General features: G+C 44.1%; 1 protein-coding gene across 1 annotated transcript in view; it reads right to left on the bottom strand.

Annotated features, from left to right (window-relative positions):
* LOC146809304 (eosinophil peroxidase-like) overlaps window positions 1-24785 on the bottom strand; it is a 188026-nt gene that overhangs the window by 150785 nt on the left and 12456 nt on the right. The window contains exon 3 of the mRNA XM_085616114.1: window positions 835-937. Within this exon, the coding sequence (XP_085472240.1) occupies window positions 835-937 (103 nt within the window). The remainder of the gene's footprint in view (window positions 1-834; window positions 938-24785) is intronic.

A 24785-nucleotide genomic window follows, 5' to 3' on the forward strand; every position in this document is an offset into this window, starting at 1 on the left:
CTGACTTTCTTGCTGCGTAATGATATCATCAGATTGTGGGTTTAGTAGTGCACATAGAATGCTCCAGGGTCCAGATCTACTAATGTTTCATGCAACACTGTGTAGTATTCAAATTAGTTGCACTGCCTTGCACAAAAGGGAAAATAAAGCGTAGCTCCATATCTACAAAGATTGCCCTGCTTCAGGTGTCTTCCCATGTGCTGGCACACTAACAGTCTACCATATGCTGCTCACAACCACTCACCATGGTACAAAGGTGAATGTGTGCTGTTTATCGGAGGATTTGATCTGGAGGCATACACTTCCAGTGCAAATTCCTATGAGTAGGCAGTCTATGCAAATTTTCAAGCATTGGCTGTTAGCTGCTCACTGCACCATACATTCAACATATAACTTTGTTTTTTGAGAAATGAACACATTTCCCCTTGTTTGCACCTGCCTTAAGAAGGCGTTCATTTTAAGGAAAAGCCTGGTCTGCACCAAAATCTATGGGTGTTTGTGCTGATCTGCCCCAGTGATGCCAGCTTGCTGCAAAGTGGTGCAAAGCAGAGCAAAGAGATTTTTTAGCGCTGTGAAAATGTCACGTTTACCCTACAAAACTCCAGCACGTGCCACCTTGAGTCACTCTGGAGTCTGCACAAAAGCGTAGTAAATCTGGACCTTTGAGTTTCTGCGCTATGACCTTCAGTTGATCACGGTGGGCTTTGGTTGCCTACCCTCTTCCATCATTTGAATCACCCTCCTCAGGGTGTCGACAGTGTTCTCAAGATGGAGTGCCTTCCACAAATTCATACACAATCTGGATTCCTGAAAGAAAGTTTTCTAATGACTTACTTGGAGCGAGTCTCAGTGAATGCATGGTCCACCGATTCCTTAGCTTGTATCGCTAGTCTCGGAATGGAGGAAACCTCTTTTTCATCCAGCAATGGTTGACCATCTTTAAAGGGAGATAAGAAGTTTCAGAAAGTCAGAAGTCGGTTGGTAGTTGTAGTCTATATAAATGCTAACAAATCCATGGTATAGAGTAAATCGCAACATACGTTATCGGGATATTGCAATTACTGAGCAGATTGCTGACCATGCAGAGGAACAAGGCTGAAGGCTACGTTTTTTCAAAAGATAAAAACATATTGATGTGATCTACAACATCTCATATTTGGTACAAGGTCATCATTCTTTATAATAGATGACTATACCCACCATTGCTATACTCCTAACCCTCTTCTAAATTACAGCTCTCACAAAAGGCATCCTCCGGTTACAGTTAGGTTAAATACGATTTATTTTATGTATGTATGGATTTAATGATTATTTTGTGGTTTTGTAAAGTACTGACATGACTCAAGAGTGACATAGCAAGAATAAATGTAGACTAAATCATTTTCTGAAAAGGCTGTTGGCTAATATTTGTGGTAATCTGAAGACAGATTTTTGTTTTCTGTGAAGGAAACATATTAATATAAATCCCTTAATAAATAAAACCCTTAATAATTAGTTAACAACTGTATTTTTCCAGGAATAAAAACGTGGAAAGAACCCATCTGATAAGCTAATTGTCCCTTTGTTACAGCAGAGGTTGTAGGTCTACTCATTAGCTTCTCTTTCACAGAGTTGGCTGCCAGCAGGCACCACAACTGAACTGTAATGCGTTATTACAGTACAGAAGCTATGCCAGTCTATTATTACAGGCAGGTGAGCAGTGGGATCAGAACTAATCTCTTATTCACGATTTCACAAAAATGTAACTTTACAAAGTCATGAAACGCTGCCCGCTCACCGCAGTTCCATTGGATGTGCACCTGCAGCAGTTCACAAGGTGTTGTGCTGCCCTGCTGAGGGTATCTGATTGCACACAGGGCCGGACAGGCCTTTTATTGCACTGGGCATAGTCCCCAGTGGGCTGGAGCACTTGGAGGTCACTTCTTGTGCATGTCACTTTCCCCAGCTCCCTGAGGTTAATTGCAGCTTGCACGGGAAGGCTTCAGGAGAGAGAGGGAGAAAGGAGGGAGGTAGAGGGAAAGCGATCAGAGAAGTAGAAGGGAGAGTAGAGAAGGAGGAAAGAGAATGGAGGGATGGAAAGAGAGAGATAGCACAGGGAGATGAAGAGAGGGGGTCTGGTTTCAACATTTTTGCCAGGGATGTTTCTGGATCCCAGTTTGGCCCTGGTTGCACATAGTTATACTTGTGTGCCAATGGAATAATCTTGTCAGTCTAGTGGGGACAATAACATCCCTAGCATTAATACTGACAACCCAGAGCTGCAATGGGTAATCAACCAAAGCTCAGCACCTGAACAATGGTGATTTCCTTAGGCAGGGCAGGGTGGGACTTCCGGTGGTGGTGCAATTTGGCATCTTGCTAAAGTGAATATACATCTTGCGACTGTGTCTTGCCAACTACTAAATGTAAACAAGCAAATAGTACCATTTACAATGTACCTCATGCATTGTAATACAAAAACTCTTGGATGTGAATAGGTGCATTCAAAGAGCCAACAGCAGGACTGTAAGAGAGAAATGGACAAGAGAAGGGACAAGATACAATTGACGAAGTTTCAAGCCAATGGCTGAACGAGGCTGATATATATTTGGGGCATGAGCAGAGACTCTACAGTAAGATTTATAGACATCAGCATATCAGACACTAGCAATGGAAATGAATCCAACTCAGATAAATGTGATCAGTGAACTCATACATGTTAACAAGGAAAGCTGCTCAAAATGGAAGTGAGTCAAAGGAGTTCTTGCCTCATTTGACATACCTCTACCCGTTAGCCAGCTCACAATTTCATTTGTGATTGACATGCTCTGCAAGATAGATTTCACTGCAATGTCTGCTATGTCTGATCTTACTTTGAATCCACATATTTTGTTCTCCCTAGATTTGTTTGGGCCCTCACCTTTCTCATTGCCTTATACCTTCTTATGTTGGATCTATAAGTATTAGCCAAGGACATTTCTTATGAAAGCCTGTATATTAATGGGTCATAACTCTTTCAGATTAAAAAAATGACCAAGGAAGAAATAAAAGATATCCTATTGCATTAAGTAAAGAAAATGTTAGCACCAACATTGCAAAATGGGCAAAAGCACTGAAAAAAAAATGATTGGTGATTAGAACAACTTTGGGAAGATTCACTCTGCAGATCACGCAGGTCAGAAAAGAATCTGCAAAGCGTAAAGGTCTGCTTTGCTCAGAGGACTGTTACTGCTAAAATACAGCTCTCGGGAGATTACCAGTCATAAAGTGTCTGCACATGATATTAGCCTTCAAGGAAATTTTACACCCTCTCAGGACCCGTGCACTCCACTAGTGGTATACTTCTTAAAAACAAATTGGAAAATGTCATCAAAGTCTCAATTTCATCGCCATCCACTGAAGCTAGCTGTCAGGTCCATGGAACAGAAGGTAACCAGAAAGTCACCAGGAGGCTCACACTGTACCTGAGCAGTGCCCTCGGGGACCCATGTTGTGTGTTGTGGAGGCCTGGGTGTCCACGACTATGATGGAAGGAGTGAGTGACACCCTCAGTATCCTTGGTGACAGAAGCTTAACATGTTTCTATCCATTAAAAAAGATGGCATTGGCCATGGAAGTAACAGACCACATAAAGAGACCTCCAACACCTTAGGTGTTAATCATGGCTTTATGATAACATTGATAAGCAGGTGGTTGTGGGGGAATACATAGTGGGCAGTCATATCAAAATAATGTTTGGTTGACAAAATGATCGGATGTTGTGGGCACTTGAAGGCTCCAACACCATGGCATGGCAGATCAATGTACCAGAGTGTGATCAATAGAAATCTAATCCCACCTAGCGAAATGCTCTATTTGGAGATTTAAAACATAGTTCTTAGCTTATAAAAGCACTGGATGAGATCAAATAGCTTCCAGATATAGATAAGAGAATATGTACTGATTGATATAGGAAGATGTGATAAAATGAGCATACAATTGAAGGCGGTGCTGTGGAAATATGGATTTTTATGATCAGTTATGTCCCCAACGGTTTCATGTATAAATCACAAGTACATGTATGTTCCCTCCAGTTCCAGTTATGAAGACGCAAACACATGTGCGTCCACCGTCAACATGTCCTCTTTCAGATCCGCCATGAATGGGCCGGATATTCTATTCCTAAGTATGAAAGGCCACCGGCTTTATATGGTTCATTTATCCCATTTTACAGTCCAGGCGAGTAGGCCCTGATTCTGCCATTAAGCCTTTTCCTGCCTTCTGCCTCTGAAAGCTCCAGTCTGAGCTCGCATCTGTATCCATGAACTTTGTCCTACTCCCTGCGCGGCTAACGGTGCCTGACTCGGCCTGTCTGCTTGCCAAAAACTGTATTTCACCTTCGAGATTATCTGCTCCGCTCCCCATCCAATGCATTCCTGTCTAGTAGTTTAAGTAAACATTCTTCCAGCTACCGAGCAAAAGGCCCGGCTTCTCTGTCTTTATGCAAGTAATTCATAGCCCTGTTACTATGGAAGATTTCTGCCCTTGCATCTAGTGTAGACACTTAGACGCTTGTACACGCACTCACAGTCAGTATAGAATAGATTTTATTCGAGAGACCTTTCCTTTTGGATAACGTAGTTCTTTAAACATAGGATGTTAGATATGATTTGGGATTAGGTTGACTTGACCCCCCAGACTTCTGTCTCCACATGTAGAGCTAAATGTCAAGTCCCCTTCACCCCCTAGTTGCACGTCAATCACACGTCATGCTGCTGCGCGCGCATCTCTGCCAAGTATTTCTGCTGACATTGCGAAATTCTTTCATGGAAACACCCATTTATGACATCATACCTGATGACGTTCTTTAGTTACGCCTCGTTACACCCATTTTAGTTACGCATGTATGTTTTTATCTTTGTTATCACCTGTTACGCCTCTTGCATCTGTTTCCACTATAATGCCTCTGTATAAAAATGATTACCTGTCAATAAAGTATGTCCTTCACTTCCTGAACCTTCGTGGTGATGGAATATGGAGTCCATCAATTCGAATTGATTTTGGAACAAAGCCCGTTCCGAACCTCTAATACCACGGATTCTGCCTCTTATTTTACTGAGCTATTATTATAGATTTTCTGCATCAAATTAAGTACCGGTAATTAAATTATTTACCACATATATGGCGCCCGAATAGGGACACTTTCTCATCTCACGTGCCGGAGGTGCGTTGCAGGCCCGGTCTCCTGCCACAGCTGGACGGACAACAACGCGTACCCACAGGATTTCCTGTATCTCCCTCCTGCCGAGCGGGGGTAACTGAGGCTGCGATCAACACCCAGACGAGGCGGTGAGAAGTGCGAAGTATCCCGACCAGAGCCTAGCTGAGAGAGCAAGATCCGAGGTATACAGAGGCCCACCAGTGTCCGAAGTTCCGAAGTTTCGAGTCGAGTCCAGTCCGGTTCAAGTCCAGTTCAGTTCAGTTCCGAGGCCTTCCGTTCCGAGCTACCCGGTGAGTACCATTGTCGGGGAGGCGTTCTGACGTGCACATAGGTTGTGCCGGTCAAGACGGGTTTGGGTACACAAATCCGGTCTGCACTGTTTCAGCAGTGTATCTGTACTGTTCAGCAGTATATCTAGTATGTCTAGTATATAATTCAGAATTACCTAGGTAGTGCACAGTATTATGCTTAGTGACTAGTTCCCTAAATGGCCATCATTGTTGTTCATCAAACGTTAAATGTTAAATGTTTTAAATACGTTCTGCATATTGTGGTATGAATGACTGTTCCTTATTGTGTTTTGTTGTATTAAACGTGTTCAAAATTAGGTATCAGATCAGTTCTCAATATGCCGCTCTTTTCGAAATTAAGACAAAGAGAATTCAAATAAAGTCAGAGAAAATGTATTAATTGAAGAAGGTACTCGAGTAAAATCAGAACAAGTAGACAGACAAAGAAATGCCCTTATGAATAGTATGTATCCTCTTCTGGCCGAAGGGTTACCTAAGGCTACTCCGGAGATACCAAAAGACTTGCCACCCCCATTGTTTCCGATAAAAGCACATCCCAAAGGGCATCCCAGAACCGCAGAAGATGTTTTCCTTTCCTCTTATTTAGACGACGCAGCTCCCGAGTATGCTAATACTGCACCACATAGACCGCCTGCCGAGGGGGTTCAACGCCAAGACCCTCCTCCGTCTGTACCTCCGCAACAACAAACTCCGACACAAGTTCCAGCAAGCACATCTGTTTCTACAGCTGTATCCACACCTATGGTTGCTATATCACGTTCAACGAATCCTTTCACATCTAGCACCCCAGGTGGTGCTACAGGAGGTACATCAAACATTTTTTCCACGCCACCCAGAGTAAATAAACTTTCGTTTCAAGAATTAGCCCACCAACGTACGCCCAAACTAGTAACTCCCGACATGCTTAAGGAACTTCTAGTAGATTGTAGATATGACCCTGTGCCCGGCAAAGAGGACGAAATGCTGCTGGCATTATTACGTATCCGACGAGCTGCAATATATTTAGGGAGGCTACCAGGAATGACTACACATTTAGAAAATATATATCATTTTGTCCAGTCAGGGCGAGATTCTGAAAGTATTAATCGAGCAATGGAATACCAGAAAGTGGAGATACAGGGGGAACTGTTACGATTCCTCATAAATTGTGTGATCAGAAATCAAGACCGACCAGGGGTAAATCCGGAAGAAATGCGAATTCTTACCACATGGAGTCGGAATATATCAGAGGGGAGACATGATAGACTATTAAGTATAGTAGCTATGTGCCGAAAGATCCGCAAAGAAGTAGAACGAATACACGAAGAAAGATTAGCAGTAGACCAGCCTGAACAAACCGAGGAGGAGGAAGAATTAGAACTGCCCGCAGGACAGTTAGAAACCATGGCCTATGTAGGTAGAGGAAGATCTTGCAATAATACTAGATGCTTTACTGATCCGATACGTCCGATACGTCCAGATAATAGCAGAAATTTCCAAACCCCTATAATAAATATAAGGTCCCCCGAGCATTCGTTCCAAGCTGCTGACAAATTACTCCGAGAACGAAGGGGTTATCATATACTCGATTCTATGGACGAACAAGAATTAGCCAGGTCAGCCGTTCACTGGGTTGATAGTCCCGGAAAATATAGTGATGATACACTAGCGCACACGTTTTTGAACCTCACCCCAGATGAACAGCGTTTAGCTGGTATCTATATGATTCAACAACTCCTTATATTACATAAAAGCCAACACTCCGATCCTGGTCCCTTGCCTAATATATTGACTGAATTACTCACGAATAAATGGAGAGGTTCAGGTACTGAGTTAATTAGAGAAATACTAGAATCCAGAAAGCAGTACATTCTTTTTGTATGCCCCGAACATGTCTCACTGCCCATCAAGGAAAGAATGACGTATTACATGGATAGACAGAATCCCTTACGCGAAGTGCACCCGATAAAAGGTGATGACAACCAGTTTAAACGTGTGTTTGTATACACACCCATATCTAAAATAGAACTATTAGAAATGAAGAAAGTGGTACCCAGTCATGATAAAGACCCAGCGGGTTTCCACCGAGAAATTAAAGACATGTTGCTCATGGGAGAATATACCTATCCCGACATTATGAAAATATTGAAAGTATTAATGCCTACGGGCATTTACGAAAAACTCAAGGAAAAGGATTGGGAGGTGGGAGACCAAAAGATAGATTGGACAGCATTAGAAAACGAAGAAAAGGCTCGAGGTCCAGGTTCAGGGCTTGGGGACAAGACCAAAACACTACCAGGTTTACTAGTACAGGTACTGCCACGTTTATTAACTACGAAAAAGGAAGACTGGGGTGCAATCTCAGCCTGTAAACAAAAGCAAGATGAAGACACTAGTGATTTCTATGCCCGATTCGAAAAATGTTTTGGTATAAATAGTGGAATAAAAGCAAGTAGCGAATCGTATCCACATCTGTTTGTGACAAAATTAGTTGAAAATTCCTTGCCCCAAGTTAAGAATAGAGTATTGAAATTCGAGAGTACCTGGCAAGGTAACACTCCGTCACAAATGTTACAAATGCTACAGTACCATCACAATAGAATTAGAGAGGAGCAAGAACATGAACACAGACGCATGAAAGACACGAAAATAAAAATGCTAGTTTCCCAGACAGTTCCAGCTGACGGTCATAAAAAGGGTATGACACAGTCCAGTGTTTCAGCAGGTCCTGTAAAAGGGACATGCAACTATTGTAAACAGCCAGGTCATTATGTACACGATTGTCCAGTTTTAAAACATAATATCGCCATAGGTAATACAAAAGAAAGACCACGGCCACTTAGACAGAATCAGGGCCAGGATCAGAACCAACAAGGAGCCCCGCAGCATGCACAGTCCATGCCAGCTCCGCAACAGTCTATGCCGGCTCCCCCACCGCAGCCTATTGCTGCCACACAAACAACGACACAACAGATGTACCAGACCGCACAGTATGACTATCCTGATTATCAACGATACTCATGAAACAGCCTAGAGAGGGAAGTTGGCTTACCCCTTATCGAGGTCCCTGTGGATCAAGAAGGACCTTATGTACACAGTGAACTATTAGGCCAAGATAGAAAGTTTTTACTTGATACAGGGGCAAGCCGAACAACCATAAAACGTAGTGAAGTTCCAGGGGCACCCCTCTCAGGCTCACAGAATATTTCCCTTGGCTTTTCAGGAAAACCTATCATTAACGAAGTATCACAGCCTCTTCCACTTACGATTGGTCCCTTGACACGAACTACAGATTTATTGCTTACTAAATCATGTCCAGAAAACCTGTTAGGTATAAAAACATTGAAAGCTCTAGGAGCTATAATATGTTGTTCTCCGGAAGGAATAAGATTGTTTCTACGTGATTTCAAAGGGCACTATGTGTCCCGAGACATGGATCACCGACTGCAGACTTTACCCACACATTTATGGGCACAAGGCCCTACAGATGTTGGTTGCATGAACATTACACCATATCGAGTCACACTAAAGACAGGAGTGGTACTACCACGAATGCGACAATACAAGTTACCCCCAGATGCTGTAGTGGCTTTACTACAAATCATTGACGAGCTTATTACCCAAGGAGTGGTTGTGGAAACCGACTCCAATGTATGTAATTCATCGATAATTCCGATTCTTAAACGAACTGATCCAAAAGCCCCGCCAGTATATCGATTGGTTATTGATCTGCGCGAATTAAATAAATGCATTATACCACAATACCCCGTAGTCCCAGACATTTCTTCATTACTGACAGCCATTGATTCCGAAGCAACATTCTTTACTGTAATTGATCTCAAGAATGCCTTTTTCAGCGTCCCAATAGATCCGGAAAGCCAATACTTGTTCGGATTTAGTTTAAATGGACGAAGCTTTAAATTCACACGCGCACCTCAAGGATTCACAGAAAGCCCCAGCATCTATAGCCAAGCACTGAAACGAGAACTTGACAGTATACACATGCCAGTCAACACTGCCCTGCTTCAATATGTCGATGATCTGCTGATCACCGCTAGAAGCGAACTTGAATGTGAAAAAGCCTCACTGACGGTTTTACAATTTTTGGCCGAAAAGGGGCACAAGGTGTCCCCTTCTAAGCTGCAATTCTGTGTCCAGCGAGTTGTTTACCTTGGGCACTCGCTGTCCAAGGAGGGAAGGCAGCTTACACCAGATCGCATCCAGTTAATTGCTAACATGCCAATACCCAAGACACAAAAGGAGGTACGGGCTTTCATAGGCCTCACTTCATACTGTAGGCAGTGGATCCCTCAGTATGCATTTCTAGCAAAACCACTCATTCAGTTGACAACGCAGGAGGCAGCCACATCGACTGTTCTCCCTTGGACTCAGGAACATGCACAAGCTTTTGAAAGCCTAAAGAAAGCTTTATGTCAAGCACCTGTTTTAGCAACACCATGTTACAATAAACAGTTTACACTCTTTGTTACAGAACGCGAAGGTACTGCCTTGTCAGTACTCACACAGGAACAAGCAAGATCACATAAACCATGTGCTTATTTTTCTAGTACATTAGATCCCGTAGCTCAGGCTCTGCCTGCGTGCCTGAAATCAGTGGCAGCGACAGCTTTGGCAATCCGACAAAGCGATGCCATAGTGTTAGGACACCAATTGACAGTACAAGTACCACATGCAGTAGAGGTTCTCTTGAACCGCACACAAACACAACACTTGACTATAGCAAGACTCACCGGTTACGAATTAACATTGTTCCAGCCACACATAGAAATCAGACGTTGTAGTACATTGAATCCCGCCACACTGTTACCAGTAAACGGAACAGACCCACTAGCACATGATTGTATTGAAGTTATCACTATCACGACGAAACCCAGACAAGACTTGACAGACGTCCCATTGTCAGATCCAGACCTGACGTTGTATGTAGATGGTTCATGTATGAGAACAAGTAAAGGAGAGTTAGTGGCCGCGTATGCAGTCACAACAGACACTGAAGTCATTGAAACAAATTGCATAAATACCTTGTCAGCTCAAGCAGCAGAGCTCATCGCTCTGACACAAGCCTGTATTCAAGCCACAAATAAAAAAGTCAACATATACACTGATTCACGTTATGCATTCGGAGTTGTACATGACTTCGGCGTGCTGTGGCGAGAGAGAGGTTATTTAACTTCTCACGGTGCCCACATTCAGCACGGACCCCTCATTCATGCCTTATTAGATGCCATACATCTACCCACTGCAATATCAATTATGAAATGTAAAGCTCATACGAAAGTTACTGATATCATTTCCCAAGGCAATGATCTAGCTGACAGAACAGCTAAACGGACTGCTCAAACTCACACATCTGACATGACAAAGACAATAGTTCTGACACCAACACATTGCATGACGGTTAAGGATCCCGCTCTTGACGTAATTGACATACAGACACATGCTACACCAGATGAAATAAAGAAGTGGACTGAATTAGGAGGGATCCAAACGGATCAAGGATGGATGACGAAGGAAAAATCTGTGTGGTTCCTTCCTGATTCAATGGTCCAAGTTATCATTAATACAATACATAGTCCAGCGCACCTAGGAGAAAAAGCTATGCTAGACAGCATTCAACACATTTGGTTCAACAAACATTTACGAGCAGCAGCTAAACAAAAAGTTCGTACCTGTATGATCTGTTGTCAGTTTAACCCAGGTAAAAGCATCCCCGTAGAACAGGGTGGATTTCAGCCTCCTGATCACCCTTTTGAAGTCCTCCAGATGGATTATATCCAGATGGAACGATGTCGAGGATTCAAATATGTTCTTGTAGTTGTCTGTGCTCTTTCCCGTTGGACAGAAGCATACCCGGTTTCAGATTACACTGCCCCGACTACTGCCAAACAGTTGGTTCGAAAAATTTTCCCACGGTACGGTTTACCACGTGTTGTCTACTCAGATAACGGCCAGCCGTTCTCATCCGAACTAATGAAACACGTTTCACTTTTGTTAGGCTATCAGTGGAAATTTCACTGTGTTCGACACCCCGAGGCAGCAGGTCTCGTGGAACGACATAATCAAACTCTGAAAATTAGATTGTCCAAGATATGTAGAGAGAAAGGTGTCGACTGGGTAGTAGCCTTACCCGTTGCACTCTTTTACATGAGAATGGTAGCGTACTCTCGAACAGGGCTATCCCCTTATGAGGTGATCTTCGGTAGACCACCAAATATGTGGGGGACGCCTATACCACGCAAAATAACTGATGTTGACTGTAATATGCTGACAGATTACTTGGCTTCCTTGATGTCTGCACTACAATCTTGTCGTTCACAGGTAGCTGCAGCCTTTCCCGACAACACCGAGGTGAAACCCCATGACGTAGTTCCCGGGGACCTGGTGTTAGTGAGAAATTTTGACCGGAAGACTCAGCTGGATCCTAGGTGGAAATCGCCTCAACTCGTACTGTTAACCACGAGGACAGCCGTGAAGATCGAAGGTCGCAAAGGCTGGATACATTCAAGTCATATCAAGAAATTTTATGGACTACCGTTCGATGTAAACGATACACCTCGCGTGTCTTCACCGATTGACTCAAAGCTTCCTTTGGTTGAACCGAGTAATCAGGAACTATACAAACTAAAACTAAGGTCTAACAAGTCAGACAATTTGATTGTTTAAGTCCTCTCCAAGGTGAATCGGTCGAATTTGTCTCTGACATGTATCCTCTAGACCTGAATAGAGAAAGAAACCGAAAGATGCGATTGAAAAAACATGCGTACTGTAAATCACTGCGTAGTCATTGCACAGTGACGTTATTAATTTTGTTTTTCTTAAATCTTTTAATAATCGCTGCAAGTATATTGTTGCACATATATTATCCTATTTCTAAACATGTTTACAATGTTACTGCTGAACATTCTTTTAGTGAATTACCCCCGCATGAGTTGCCCTATAGATTTGCGCTGCGCAATAACACTTTTATTAGTATGTTACATCATTCCCATCAGGCCAGCAATGCTACAAATTGTTGGATATGTGGCCGACTCTCTCCCTATCAGAACTATAAGGGAATTCTGCCTCTCTTTCCATATCCGTTCACACACAATGGCTCCTGTGGAGCATGGTTTAGTTTAATTAATTCCTTCAATTTAAACTCAGTAACTTATCAAGACAATTGGGTATGGGGGAACCTGAACCTAGTTTTACTCAAAGCCTGCTACCCTAATAAGGAGGGACTTCCCAAAAGAACAGGAACTGATCTAGAAAATGAAGTATATGGATTAGGGAATTTCACGCTTAACCTCATGATCCTGAATGTTGAATCCGAAGCTGCACCAATTTTGCCCGCTATGTCAGTATTTCCAGTTAAAGGTGAATTATGTGTAAGAAAGAATGGTTCCATACATATGGGCCATAGTAGATGCACCACTGTAATAGAATTCAGTGATCAAGGCAAATCTACATTTAGAGCTTCTCGCCATTCCTACTTCGTATGTGGTCAGACTGCCTATATACGTTTGCCTCTAGATTGGGATGGTACCTGCTACATCGGATTCCTTTTGCCACCCGTTTTCCTAGCTCCTCCTGATTATCACAGAAATACTCATTTAGTACACAATAGAGAACGGAGAGATCTCCCAATAGTCGATTACACTGAAACAGCATGGGAAAAATACACAGATTTCAATAAAGGTCTCTTTCCCTATATAGGTACAGTTACCAATAGTAAGCTGATACGTAGATTAACCAGAACCCTTGAAGCAGTAGTGAACGAAACTATTTCCGCCTTAGGCAATTTAACAGAAGAGCAGTCTGCTATGCGGATTGTTGTGCTTCAAAATCGTCTTGTCCTTGACGTCATCCTGGCCGATAGGGGCGGAGCTTGTAGGGTCATCGGATCAAGTTGTTGCATTTTCATACCAGAAAATTCGCCATCTGTATATAAAGCCATAACTCGCCTTCATAAGATTGTAAGCCAGATACACCAGAATCCAGGCACCTGGACTTGGTCCGGTTGGTTTTGGGGTGTATTGTCAGCCTGGGGATGGAGGGTCCTATCCTTCCTAGGTATTGGCTTTCTCATACTATTCAGTTGCTGCTTATGCCTACAATGTGGACCAGCGATTTGTGGTCTGTGTGCCACATCGTGTATTCCACCACCAAGATTTCATTCATCCCGGAAGAAGAAAGAAGAACAAATGATGCTATATGAACAGATCGACGGATTGATGAAGATTGATATCTCCTAAGGGCAAGTAGGGGACAAGGAGGGAATGTGGAAATATGGATTTTTATGATCAGTTATGTCCCCTATCTTGGACCCCAACGGTTTCATGTATAAATCACAAGTACATGTATGTTCCCTCCAGTTCCAGTTATGAAGACGCAAACACATGTGCGTCCACCGTCAACATGTCCTCTTTCAGATCCGCCATGAATGGGCCGGATATTCTATTCCTAAGTATGAAAGGCCACCGGCTTTATATGGTTCATTTATCCCATTTTACAGTCCAGGCGAGTAGGCCCTGATTCTGCCATTAAGCCTTTTCCTGCCTTCTGCCTCTGAAAGCTCCAGTCTGAGCTCGCATCTGTATCCATGAACTTTGTCCTACTCCCTGCGCGGCTAACGGTGCCTGACTCGGCCTGTCTGCTTGCCAAAAACTGTATTTCACCTTCGAGATTATCTGCTCCGCTCCCCATCCAATGCATTCCTGTCTAGTAGTTTAAGTAAACATTCTTCCAGCTACCGAGCAAAAGGCCCGGCTTCTCTGTCTTTATGCAAGTAATTCATAGCCCTGTTACTATGGAAGATTTCTGCCCTTGCATCTAGTGTAGACACTTAGACGCTTGTACACGCACTCACAGTCAGTATAGAATAGATTTTATTCGAGAGACCTTTCCTTTTGGATAACGTAGTTCTTTAAACATAGGATGTTAGATATGATTTGGGATTAGGTTGACTTGACCCCCCAGACTTCTGTCTCCACATGTAGAGCTAAATGTCAAGTCCCCTTCACCCCCTAGTTGCACGTCAATCACACGTCATGCTGCTGCGCGCGCATCTCTGCCAAGTATTTCTGCTGACATTGCGAAATTCTTTCATGGAAACACCCATTTATGACATCATACCTGATGACGTTCTTTAGTTACGCCTCGTTACACCCATTTTAGTTACGCATGTATGTTTTTATCTTTGTTATCACCTGTTACGCCTCTTGCATCTGTTTCCACTATAATGCCTCTGTATAAAAATGATTACCTGTCAATAAAGTATGTCCTTCACTTCCTGAACCTTCGTGGTGATGGAATATGGAGTCCATCAATTCGAATTGATTTTGGAATAAAGCCCGTTCCGAACCTCTAATACCACGGATTCTGCCTCTTATTTTACTGAGCTATTATTATAGATTTTCTGCATCAAATTAAGTACCGGTAATTAAATTATTTACCACAGTGCCTGGGCTGGGGTCTGCTGGTACTGACGGTCCGCCATTGCATTCAGAGATTGTCCCTCAAAAGCAGATTCATTAGAACCATGCTGCCACATTTTGCTTACTCATATGAAACGGCAGGGGGCCTCACTAATCCTAGAAAGGTAAGATGGGTGTTGACATTTATAGATAGGCATGAGATTGGGTGGTGTTCTTCCGGGAAACTTACTCACAGAACAGCAGGCACATTTGTGGATATTGTTCTTTGTTTCAAAAGTAACACATATTATAGGAGAGTGGATATTTGTATAAAGAAGTAACAGGAATTTGTAGATGATATCAGGCACAGAAGGTAGATACTAGCCAACACTGCATGTGACAATGATTAACTCATGTGAACAGAGTGATATCCTTCTGCATGAACACTAATGCCCATTCCTTCCTATGCGGTGAGGCCTGAACATTGTCCTGGAACCATCACTAAATACATCCGCTGACACGGGAAGTCCACACTCAGCAGTAAAATGAGCAATTCATGAACAATTTATAGAATAATGCAAAAATATGGCCCCATAGATGGATGGAACCATTGACACTCATGCTCACAAAGCTACGCTTACTATTTATGTCTCATGATGCAGAATCACAAATTGATTATTGAATCTTTCAGAAAGATGCCTGTACTTGGATATCTGAAATTGGAATGCAGCTTGAACACTATGGTGTCACTTCTTTGTAAATGTAACAATTACATTCCATGCCTCCACCACTAGCTCCAGGTCATAGAAATTCCCCTTGTCAGAGCTGTTGAGCAGAGTGTTGAGAGCAGTGCTGATTCAATCCATTGGTGATTATTTCAAACTCAAAGGGGTGTTGTTGAAAGCATGGTAGTGCTATGGGAGGCCTTTAAAGTGTATATTAAGGGAACATATATTTCTAGGCAAGTAGGAAAATGTAAGCCAATCCAACACTACATACATTAGAAAAAGACATCAAAAAATGAGAAGAAGAATATACTGCTTCACATTGTCAAGAGATATTGGGAGATTACTGAATTTTGGGCAACAACTGATGTGAAATGAAACATTAGGAAAGTATGTGACAGCTAGATGGGGAAGGTGCCTTCCTCCGTTTGGCTCTGCAAACACTGACAAGTAAAACACCTTCAGCTTTGGGACTTACAAGCAGTCACAAGCTTCTCGGGGAGATAGTGTAAAGATGCTTCAAGCTCAGAACTAAATATTCATCCAGCAGTGTAATAACAGATTGTCCGGCCTAGTGCTTGTCATTGTTAAAAAATTCACTTTAATGCACAAAGACACTCAATACCACAGACTAGAGATCTGAACATTTCACTGAACAAGAGCAACTGCACTCGGAAGTAGGTAGCCATGGGCAGGTAGCAAGTGCAGGTGCAGTTTTAGAATTTGTGCACTAAGTTACTCTAGTATTGCTAATTGTACTTATCTCATTGTAGTGGAGATCTATCTGTTCTTGTAGTGCAGGCTGCAGAAACCCTTTGGCATGTGTCTGGCACCTTCCCTCTACCTGAATGCTGTGCTTTTGCTATGCAATGGTTTTGTGTGAGTTGAGGTTGTGGGCTAGGTGGTCAATGGTCACAAGCCACCTTTGAGGGAATCTTCTTCCAGCAGCATGAATCCACCACCGTATGCATGGTTGGGATAGAGGTATGGTCCGCTCAGGTACAGTTTGTCTTGGTTGCAGCAACGTCTGCTCAGGCACAGTTCAATGTCACAGTTGCACAGTTTGCATGGACACATTTCAGAATGATGACTACAGCGGACACTAAGGAGAGCATTGTGTTGCACTCCCCTTTACACTACACTACAGTCAACAGTGAGGGGAGCGCACATTTTGCACTGCACGTACCATGATGCAAAGTAGCAAACTTTTTTGGGATATGAGGTAGTGTCTGACCACACCCTTTTCCCAGCCCAAACTGATTTTCATGACCTCCTCTACCATTTATCATACGTCCCTAATGTTCCTTTTTGTAAAAATGTAATTCCGCCCCATTGATTACACTTCAGCCGGCACGAGAGTACGGCCCGAGGCAGAGATTACCACCCGGGTGTGGAGAGTACAGCTGAAGCTGGAGATTCCAGCTGGATTGCAGACGAAAAGATACGACTTGTAAATTACCTCTTTGCATACCGAAAGTCATAAAGTTAGACTTTTGCCTCAGATTGCCTTTGTGAATCAGGCCCTATGTCTGAGTCCATAGCAGCCTGTAGCGGCACCAGACCATGAATCTTTTTGACCCCTCCAATCTATTCGTAATTACAATGCAGCCTGTGTTGTGTGTTCCTGGAGAGTATCACACAAATAAGGGGCTTACATTTTACTGAAGAAATTGCCTAGTCTCCTTGTATACACAGATGACATTTTAATATGCAGCAGGGAAATAATAGACAATACTGACTCTGTAGCAAGGAAAATCAATTGATTTTGGCAGAGACTGCAAACTTATTGTGGTAGATCAGACCTATTTACATTAACCCCAGCCTCAATATGACCTAAACTACATTTCCCAATACAATGGAGAGAAGATTCTGTGTGGTCCCTCAGAGTTAAGATTCATTGAGATCTTGAGGTAATTGTAAGGGACAACTATGACACTGAAATGTCCAGGGCACAAGACCTCGTGGTCAGATGGCTATAGTATCATATATTATTTCTCAAACTACTAAATCTTCTTGCTAATATCCTGAGACCCTTGAGTAAAACATTTTTCACTCAGTGCACCTTTCTTAGAAAGGTAGTGTGGGCAGGAAAATAGCCAAGTCTTAGAGTCAAGTTATCCTGGCTGATGAGGGCTGATAGCCCAAAACTGGTCCTAGGATCCTTGATTCCTGTCCAGGGAAGACATGGCTTGGCACTTCGGTCTGGACTGTTCCCATGAGGCACAGGGTCAAGACTGATTTACATATGGCTATGTCTGAACTGGGGTGGCGTGGTGAGCAAAATAACGATGGATTAAACCCAGATCTGTGACTGGGGGTGAATGTTTGACAATGTTCAAAATTCTGTCCATCATCTTTTTGTGTTGCATTTTCACCCTAAGTGGGAGGGGTATGCCCAGACGTAGGTCCTGTGCTCACTACGCCACTGGAGTCAAGCTATCCTGGCTGATGAGGGCTGAAAGCCCGAAAACCGGTCCTAGGATGCTTGATTCCTGTCCAGGGAAGACATGGCTTGGCAGTTCGGTCTGGACTGTTCCCATGAGGCACAGGGTCAAAACTGATTTGCATATGGCTATGTCTGAACGGGGTGGCGTGGTGAGCAAAATAACGATGGATTAAACCCAGATCTGTGACTGGGGGTGAATGTTTGACAATGTTCAACATTCCGTCCATCATCTTTTTGTGTTGCATGGACATTTATAACCCTAGATGACTTCACAAAATTAATGAATAACATTATTAGAAGTCTTTCAATATTTGAGGTTATGCCATATAACACTTGAGCAACAGCCATCATTTCCAGCTGAACCAAAGTCATTAAAAACATTAAATGTGCTTACAAATGTGGCTCTTTCCATGTCAGTTAGGCACTTAGGGTCTGATTTAGAGTTTGGTAAATTACAACTTCATTTAAAAGGGTATAGAGTACCCTGTGAGAAAACCCTAGGCTCAACCGCATAATTTAGAGATGGGTGGGTCTTAAGTGTTCCATTGATGGAGCCCCTGTTGACTCTGTCTACAGAAAACATCCTTAGATGGCCTGGTGGAGTAGGGGCCATTGAAGGAAGACAATTTCCACTACTGGCCTTTTTAGGGCTGATAGTGTAATGTATTTTTTCCCACACTATCAGGAAAAACCTTGCAGTAAGTAACAAAAAAAAAAATAATGACCCTCACAGCCTGAGATAAAACCCCAGGGTGTAGGGGTCTTTAGTGTTTTGCTCTTCACAAACTGTAGTGAGTTCTCTCTGAATACGTACAGGCATTGTTAAGTTAGCATAACCACGTTAGATGTTAGAAAGCCATCTTTTTGCTTTTGCACACGGCACTGCGTTTACATGTTATTTCTTAAAACAGACTGTTGACTCGAGACTTGCTTCACACAAGCGCGATCTGTTGTTACTATCCCAAGCTCTGCGCAGCGACCTTGGTCTGTACATGGTGTGACAAACAGTCTGGGGTATTACACAATGCATGTTTTTCACTCTAGGTTGATCGGCCCACTATTTAGCCATAACACACGCGCAGCTGCAAATGCCTGAAAATTAGTGCTTTTAGTATCACAGACATCATGTTTATTATTCAGACCGAAGACGAGCCTTCCTGCGAGAAGTCTCCTGATGCTCCTGTGATGTGATTTCACTAAGCTGATCTTTGAGGTATGGGGTCCCCTATTCAAGCCTAAGAGACCTTCTATTAGCATAATAATAATATTAGCTTCTTAGTAAAGGGAAGGTGGTAGTATCCACTGTCATTATAATATGATCACCCCTTTTATATTCTATGGTATTGTAACTATGTTGCTGGTTTTGATATTAATCATTTGTCTGCTTGTATTAGCCAAAGTACTGCATCTTAGGACACGTGGTCTATAAAAATAAACCCCTTTTATTTACAACGTGTCTCTGTTGATTATTGTTGTGGACTGATGTGAGAATAATATACGAACAGGTATTTCCGATTCCCACCATTCCTGAGTATGTACTGAGTCGCTTGTTCTGGGTTGTCTACACATTGGGACCGCCGAGCTAAATCTCGGATAACGAATGGGACACTTATGCTAGCCGGATACTGGGTTCTGGGTTCTGAGGTGAGTTTCTGGTACACCACAATTCACTGAGGTCCTGGGGTTCTTCGCATAGTTCTGTGTATCAGCAGAATCCCTGCAACATGGCGCACCTAACGTTTGGTCTATGAGTTGAAACGCCTTAGTAGTGCTTACATTTAGTCCACAGCACCCTCATTCTTGTTTCCGGATAACAAGTCTGACGGATTTCAAACCTACCTAGTTCTATTGATATAGGTTCCTTCAAGCTTGATTATTAAAAAGGTTATTGAACCCTTGTGCTACTGAATACTTGAAGTGTAGCTTGTCCTTATGGCAATTAATATTGCGGCGCATAGCCGTGCGGCCCTGAAACGTCACTTGACGCAGTATGGGGTGCCGGACGCGGGCATGGACGTCATCTTTGTGGTGGGAGCCGATGCGGCTCACCCCTTTGAGTTGTTCTACTCTTGGGTGACGATTCCGGCAGTCAGTGGTAATGATAATACATTTCATTCTTACACTGCCACTGCCGTGCCTGCCGCCTATGCGCCTTATAGGACACAGGAGATACCAATATCTGCTTGGCAACATCAGATTTGGTTTAATGGCGCCCTCCCCCATGTGGTTATACCGCCGAGAATGGGCCCTTTATCAATTGCGGGGGCCACTTGGCCGGTACTAGCCGGATTTACGCCTCATCCCCGTTACCTCACGGTGACGGTGGATGAATTGCGTGTACTACACACTGCCCTTATAACAGTATATAGGGCGTTAGTGCAGTATGTGTCGCGCACTGTACAGGCGGGGGCGCCTGTTAGTGCGGGACAACCTAGTGATCGTCACGCGGTGGTCATTAGTCCTGTTATGGTCAATTCTGTTGTGGGCAAGCGCCCCCTCACAAGGGATGATTATCCTTTTTGGCTTGCTGAAAAATTTGACCAAATAGAGGCGGTTTATCCGCATACAACTCCTGTGGAAAAACACAGGATCCTCACCATTAGTTTGCCTAAAGACTTAGTTCCCCATATAGATGACTGTGTATCCTGGGGTAAGATTTTTGCTGCGACGTACGCGCAGTGCTTCGGCACTCCGTCTATGTTACAGCTGCCCTCCATAATTAAACAGGTTCAAGAGGACCATGGAGCGGAGTCTGCGATAGAATTGGGGATGCGGCTCCTCGGAGATTTTGGCCTGGTGGCTACCATGATAATGGGAAACCTTAAGGGTGATGCGTTGCACTTTCAGGTTCGTAATGAACTGAAGAAGGTTGCTGAAGAGGACAAGCCGCAGGAATTTGCTAAAATAATCGCAGAAGCATATCGTGATTTGGGTCGTAGCTCTTTAGGAGTTAAGCCTGTGATCAAGAATCCCGATTCTAAGCAGCAGGGTAAGGCAGGAACTTCTGGTAAGGATGAACGTCCCTTTTTTCCAAAACAAAAGTGGCCGTTTAAACAACAGGGCAAGCAGCAGCAGAAACAGGGCTCTCGGCCTGCCTCTCCCGTACAGTCAAGTAGTGAACGCACTTATGATCTGCGAGATCGTGCTACTATTAAGTCTCCTGATAGATTTCAGGTTTCTGAACCGCGTTCTCCTCGTTCTTCACAGGAAACATCGGCTACACAGTCTGGTGGCGGAGGCGGTGGCAAAGGTCGGGGTGCTCCACAACAGCGTGACCAACCCCGACAGACTGAGGGTAAAGGCAAGCAGGACGAGTTTGCTCGACAAAGACCCCCGTTTCAGAAGAAGAAAGTGGCGGCTCTGACGGCAACATATGCCTCAGATAGTGCGGACACAGCTTCAGAACCGGACATGGGCGCTGACGCTACTAGACAGCGCAGCGGAAATTACCATAGTCCGTCAAGCTCTGCGTCCATTTCTGGCGGCGACAGCAACTGATGTATTGGTTACTGTTGAAACAGCTGACACCAGAGTGGCTCCCCCTGATAGACTTTATGAAATAGTCTTATTAATAGAGGGTGACATACAACGTACTATAAAAGGGATTTTTTGGGATAATCTGACCACCACCTATGATATCCTCCTAGCGGAGGCAGATTGGCCCCCGGCCTTCATTTTGGAAGCTCCTAGAGGGGAGGAGAAAATCCTCCCGTCCTTTGCGCACACGGTGCCTAAGGACCAAGCTGAAATGTACGCTGGTGAGTGGGCGCTGGCGCTTGCGCCAGCGGTATATCGTACTCAGGTGGGTTGGGACCGGTTGTCCCCCTGCCATGAGATTCCATTGCGGTCTATGCCCCAGCCTCAGCCCCAATATCCCATGCGTCGTGAGGCTAGACCTCACGTCGCGGCGATCCTTGAACAATTGGAATATCAGGGTGTAATTGAAACATGTGTGTCCCCTATGAATAACCCTTTATTCACTGTGACGAAGCCTGACGGCTCGTACCGTTTAGTTTTGGATTACCGGCACCTAAACTCCCATTGCCGGACCTGCGCGGTACAAAATACACATAGCTCGGCTCTAGTCGACAGTCTCGTGCGTAAACGATTTAAAACGACACTTGACATTTCCAATGGCTTTTTTAGCCATAACCTGTCCACACTGAGTAGCCAGTGGACAGCGTTTACTTCGGGCGGTAAACAAAAACAGTTTACGAGATTAGCCATGGGCTACAAAAATAGCCCTGGCGTCTTTTCCGCTCGCGTGGTTTCCCTCTTAGAAAGAATAGACCCCGAGGCATACTCCTATGTTGACGATATCTACCTCACGGATGACGAGCTGTTGCCGCATCTGTCTCGAGTCAACAATATTGTAGTGAGTTTTGCTGACTATGGCTACAAATTCAATTTTGCGAAGTCTCACATCGCGGAATATACAGTGTTGTTTTTGGGCTACGAGCTCAATAATGAAGGAAAGGGGTTAGCTCCCCACTTTCTGGAGAAGTGCGCATGCTTGAGTGCGCCAACGACACTAAAGAAATTACAATCTCTACTGGGCTTTCTGAATTTCGGCCGTACGTACATTCCTGATTATGCCCAGCGTATCAAGCCGCTTTACGCCTTGGTACAGCCCACATTTTCGAAGTCTAGCTGGCAGCTGGAACATTCTAAAATTTTACAGTCTTTACAGGCTGACCTTCTTGCTTCACAATATTTGCTGACACGTGATAACCGCACCAACCTGGTAATAAGAATAGTGCCAGGCGCCGTGGGTTTCACGTATTTGACGTTTAATGAGGGCGATACAGTCCCCATTGCGTACAAATCCCACTTGTACACCTCTGCTGAATTACGTTTTTCCGCGGTCGAAAAAGTTCTGACTGCTGTACAGATGGCGATCCTTAAAGAACGCGCACTGTCACATGGGAAACAGATTCTGGTTGTAACACCCTATCCCGCCTTAGAAGCGGTGACAAAGGCAAGTGTACCAAATTCTAAAGCTTTGCATCCTCGGTGGATACAATGGGCCACAACACTGACGTCGCCAGACGTCACCTACATCTTTGATGCCTCATTACAGACTCAAGAGTTCTTGCAGTATGAATTCGTTCATCCGGCTCCTCTGTCTTTGCGCCCGCTCGAAGAATACCATTGTGTCATATACACTGACGGGTCTGCGCAGCCCGCAATTGGATCAAAGCACGCCTACTCAGCGGCTTGCGCAATTGTCGTAGGTACTTTCGTAAATGGTGAATTCCAATCTGATGCAGTGCATACGCAGTCATTGGGCGATTGTACCGCGCAATTGGCGGAGCTTCGGGCTCTAGTGCTTGCACTGGAGTTTGCCGATCCCCGAGTCACTACTCTAATTGTGAGTGATTCTTTCTACTGTGTCCAGTCCTATAATGACAATTTACACTTCTGGTCTCAGAATGATTATCGAGACACAAAAGGTGGCACAATTAAGCATAAAACGCTTTGGGTTCGAGTGACAGACTTTAAAGAACGTCTCCCACTCGTGAATGTAATTCACACTCTTGGTCACCAACAACTTGGTGTCCATGCTGTCGGCAACGGCTTGGCTGACGAGGCAGCAAAAACAGCAGTGGCTACATACTTAGTGGCAGCAGTAACCAGATCAAAGAGTAAGATTGATGATGACATCTTGGCAGCTATTGCTGCTACAGAAAAGGGAGGCGATTACCCGAAGGGTTTTCCTTCTCGTTACATTTACCATTTAAGTCCTGACAATGTCCCATTAGTGAGGATTAACGACGTTGGTGACAGAATTATTCCCAACGCGGACTGCAGACCCGCACTGATTCTGGCTGCTCATGAGGGGTTGGCGTCAGCCCACGCCGGAGTGTCAGCCACTATATCTCTGCTACAACAACGTTACTGGTGGTTCGGTTTATATAAACAAGCGCGCGCTTATGTTCTCGATTGTGACATTTGCCAACAGATTAAACCTTCTACTGTTGCGCGCCCATCACAAACACAGTTGTACATATCCAATAAACCATTTGGTTGTGTTTATTTGGATCACTGCGGTCCTTTTTCTTCTGATACTGCGTACAAGTACATCTTGGTTGCAGTGGATTCGTGCACACGTTTTCTGTGGGTATGGCCACAAAGGAGTGCTGACTCGCGGACTGTCATCAGAGATTTGCGTGTCTTTGTGGGAACTTTTGCGTGTGGTACCTTCCATTCTGATCAGGGCCCTGCGTTTGCCTCTAAGGCTTACAAGGAGGCTATGAGAAATTTGGGGGTCCTAGTCAAATTTTCGTCCCCCTACCGGCCTGAGGGTAATAGTGTGGTGGAGCGAATGAACCGTGACTTAAAGCAATCATTGACAGCCCGTGTTTTAGGCACAGGCCGGAACTGGCTAGCCCATTTGTATAACGTTCAACGTGCACTTAATAATCTCCCTAGAAGGTCTCTGGGTGGGCGGACCCCGTACATGATGCTCTTCGGAATCAGAATGTTTGTACCAGACCTTGATGGTCTAGACATGGCGGCGTCGACCGCACCCTTTGACGTAGATGATCACTGTGCTGTTTTACAGACTCTGCAAGAAGCCAGAGACACTCTATCGAAGGAACACATGCCCTCCACATCTGAAGCTGAAGTTCAGATTCCGGTAGTCGGCTGGCTACCCCGAGTTGGTGATCTGGTCCGTGAGAAGGTGGAGAACAAGAAGGAGTTCGGCCCCTCTTATCGTGCACCAGT

Source organism: Triturus cristatus, chromosome 7 (genome assembly GCF_964204655.1).
Source record: "Triturus cristatus chromosome 7, aTriCri1.1, whole genome shotgun sequence".
NCBI lineage: Eukaryota > Metazoa > Chordata > Amphibia > Caudata > Salamandridae > Triturus > Triturus cristatus.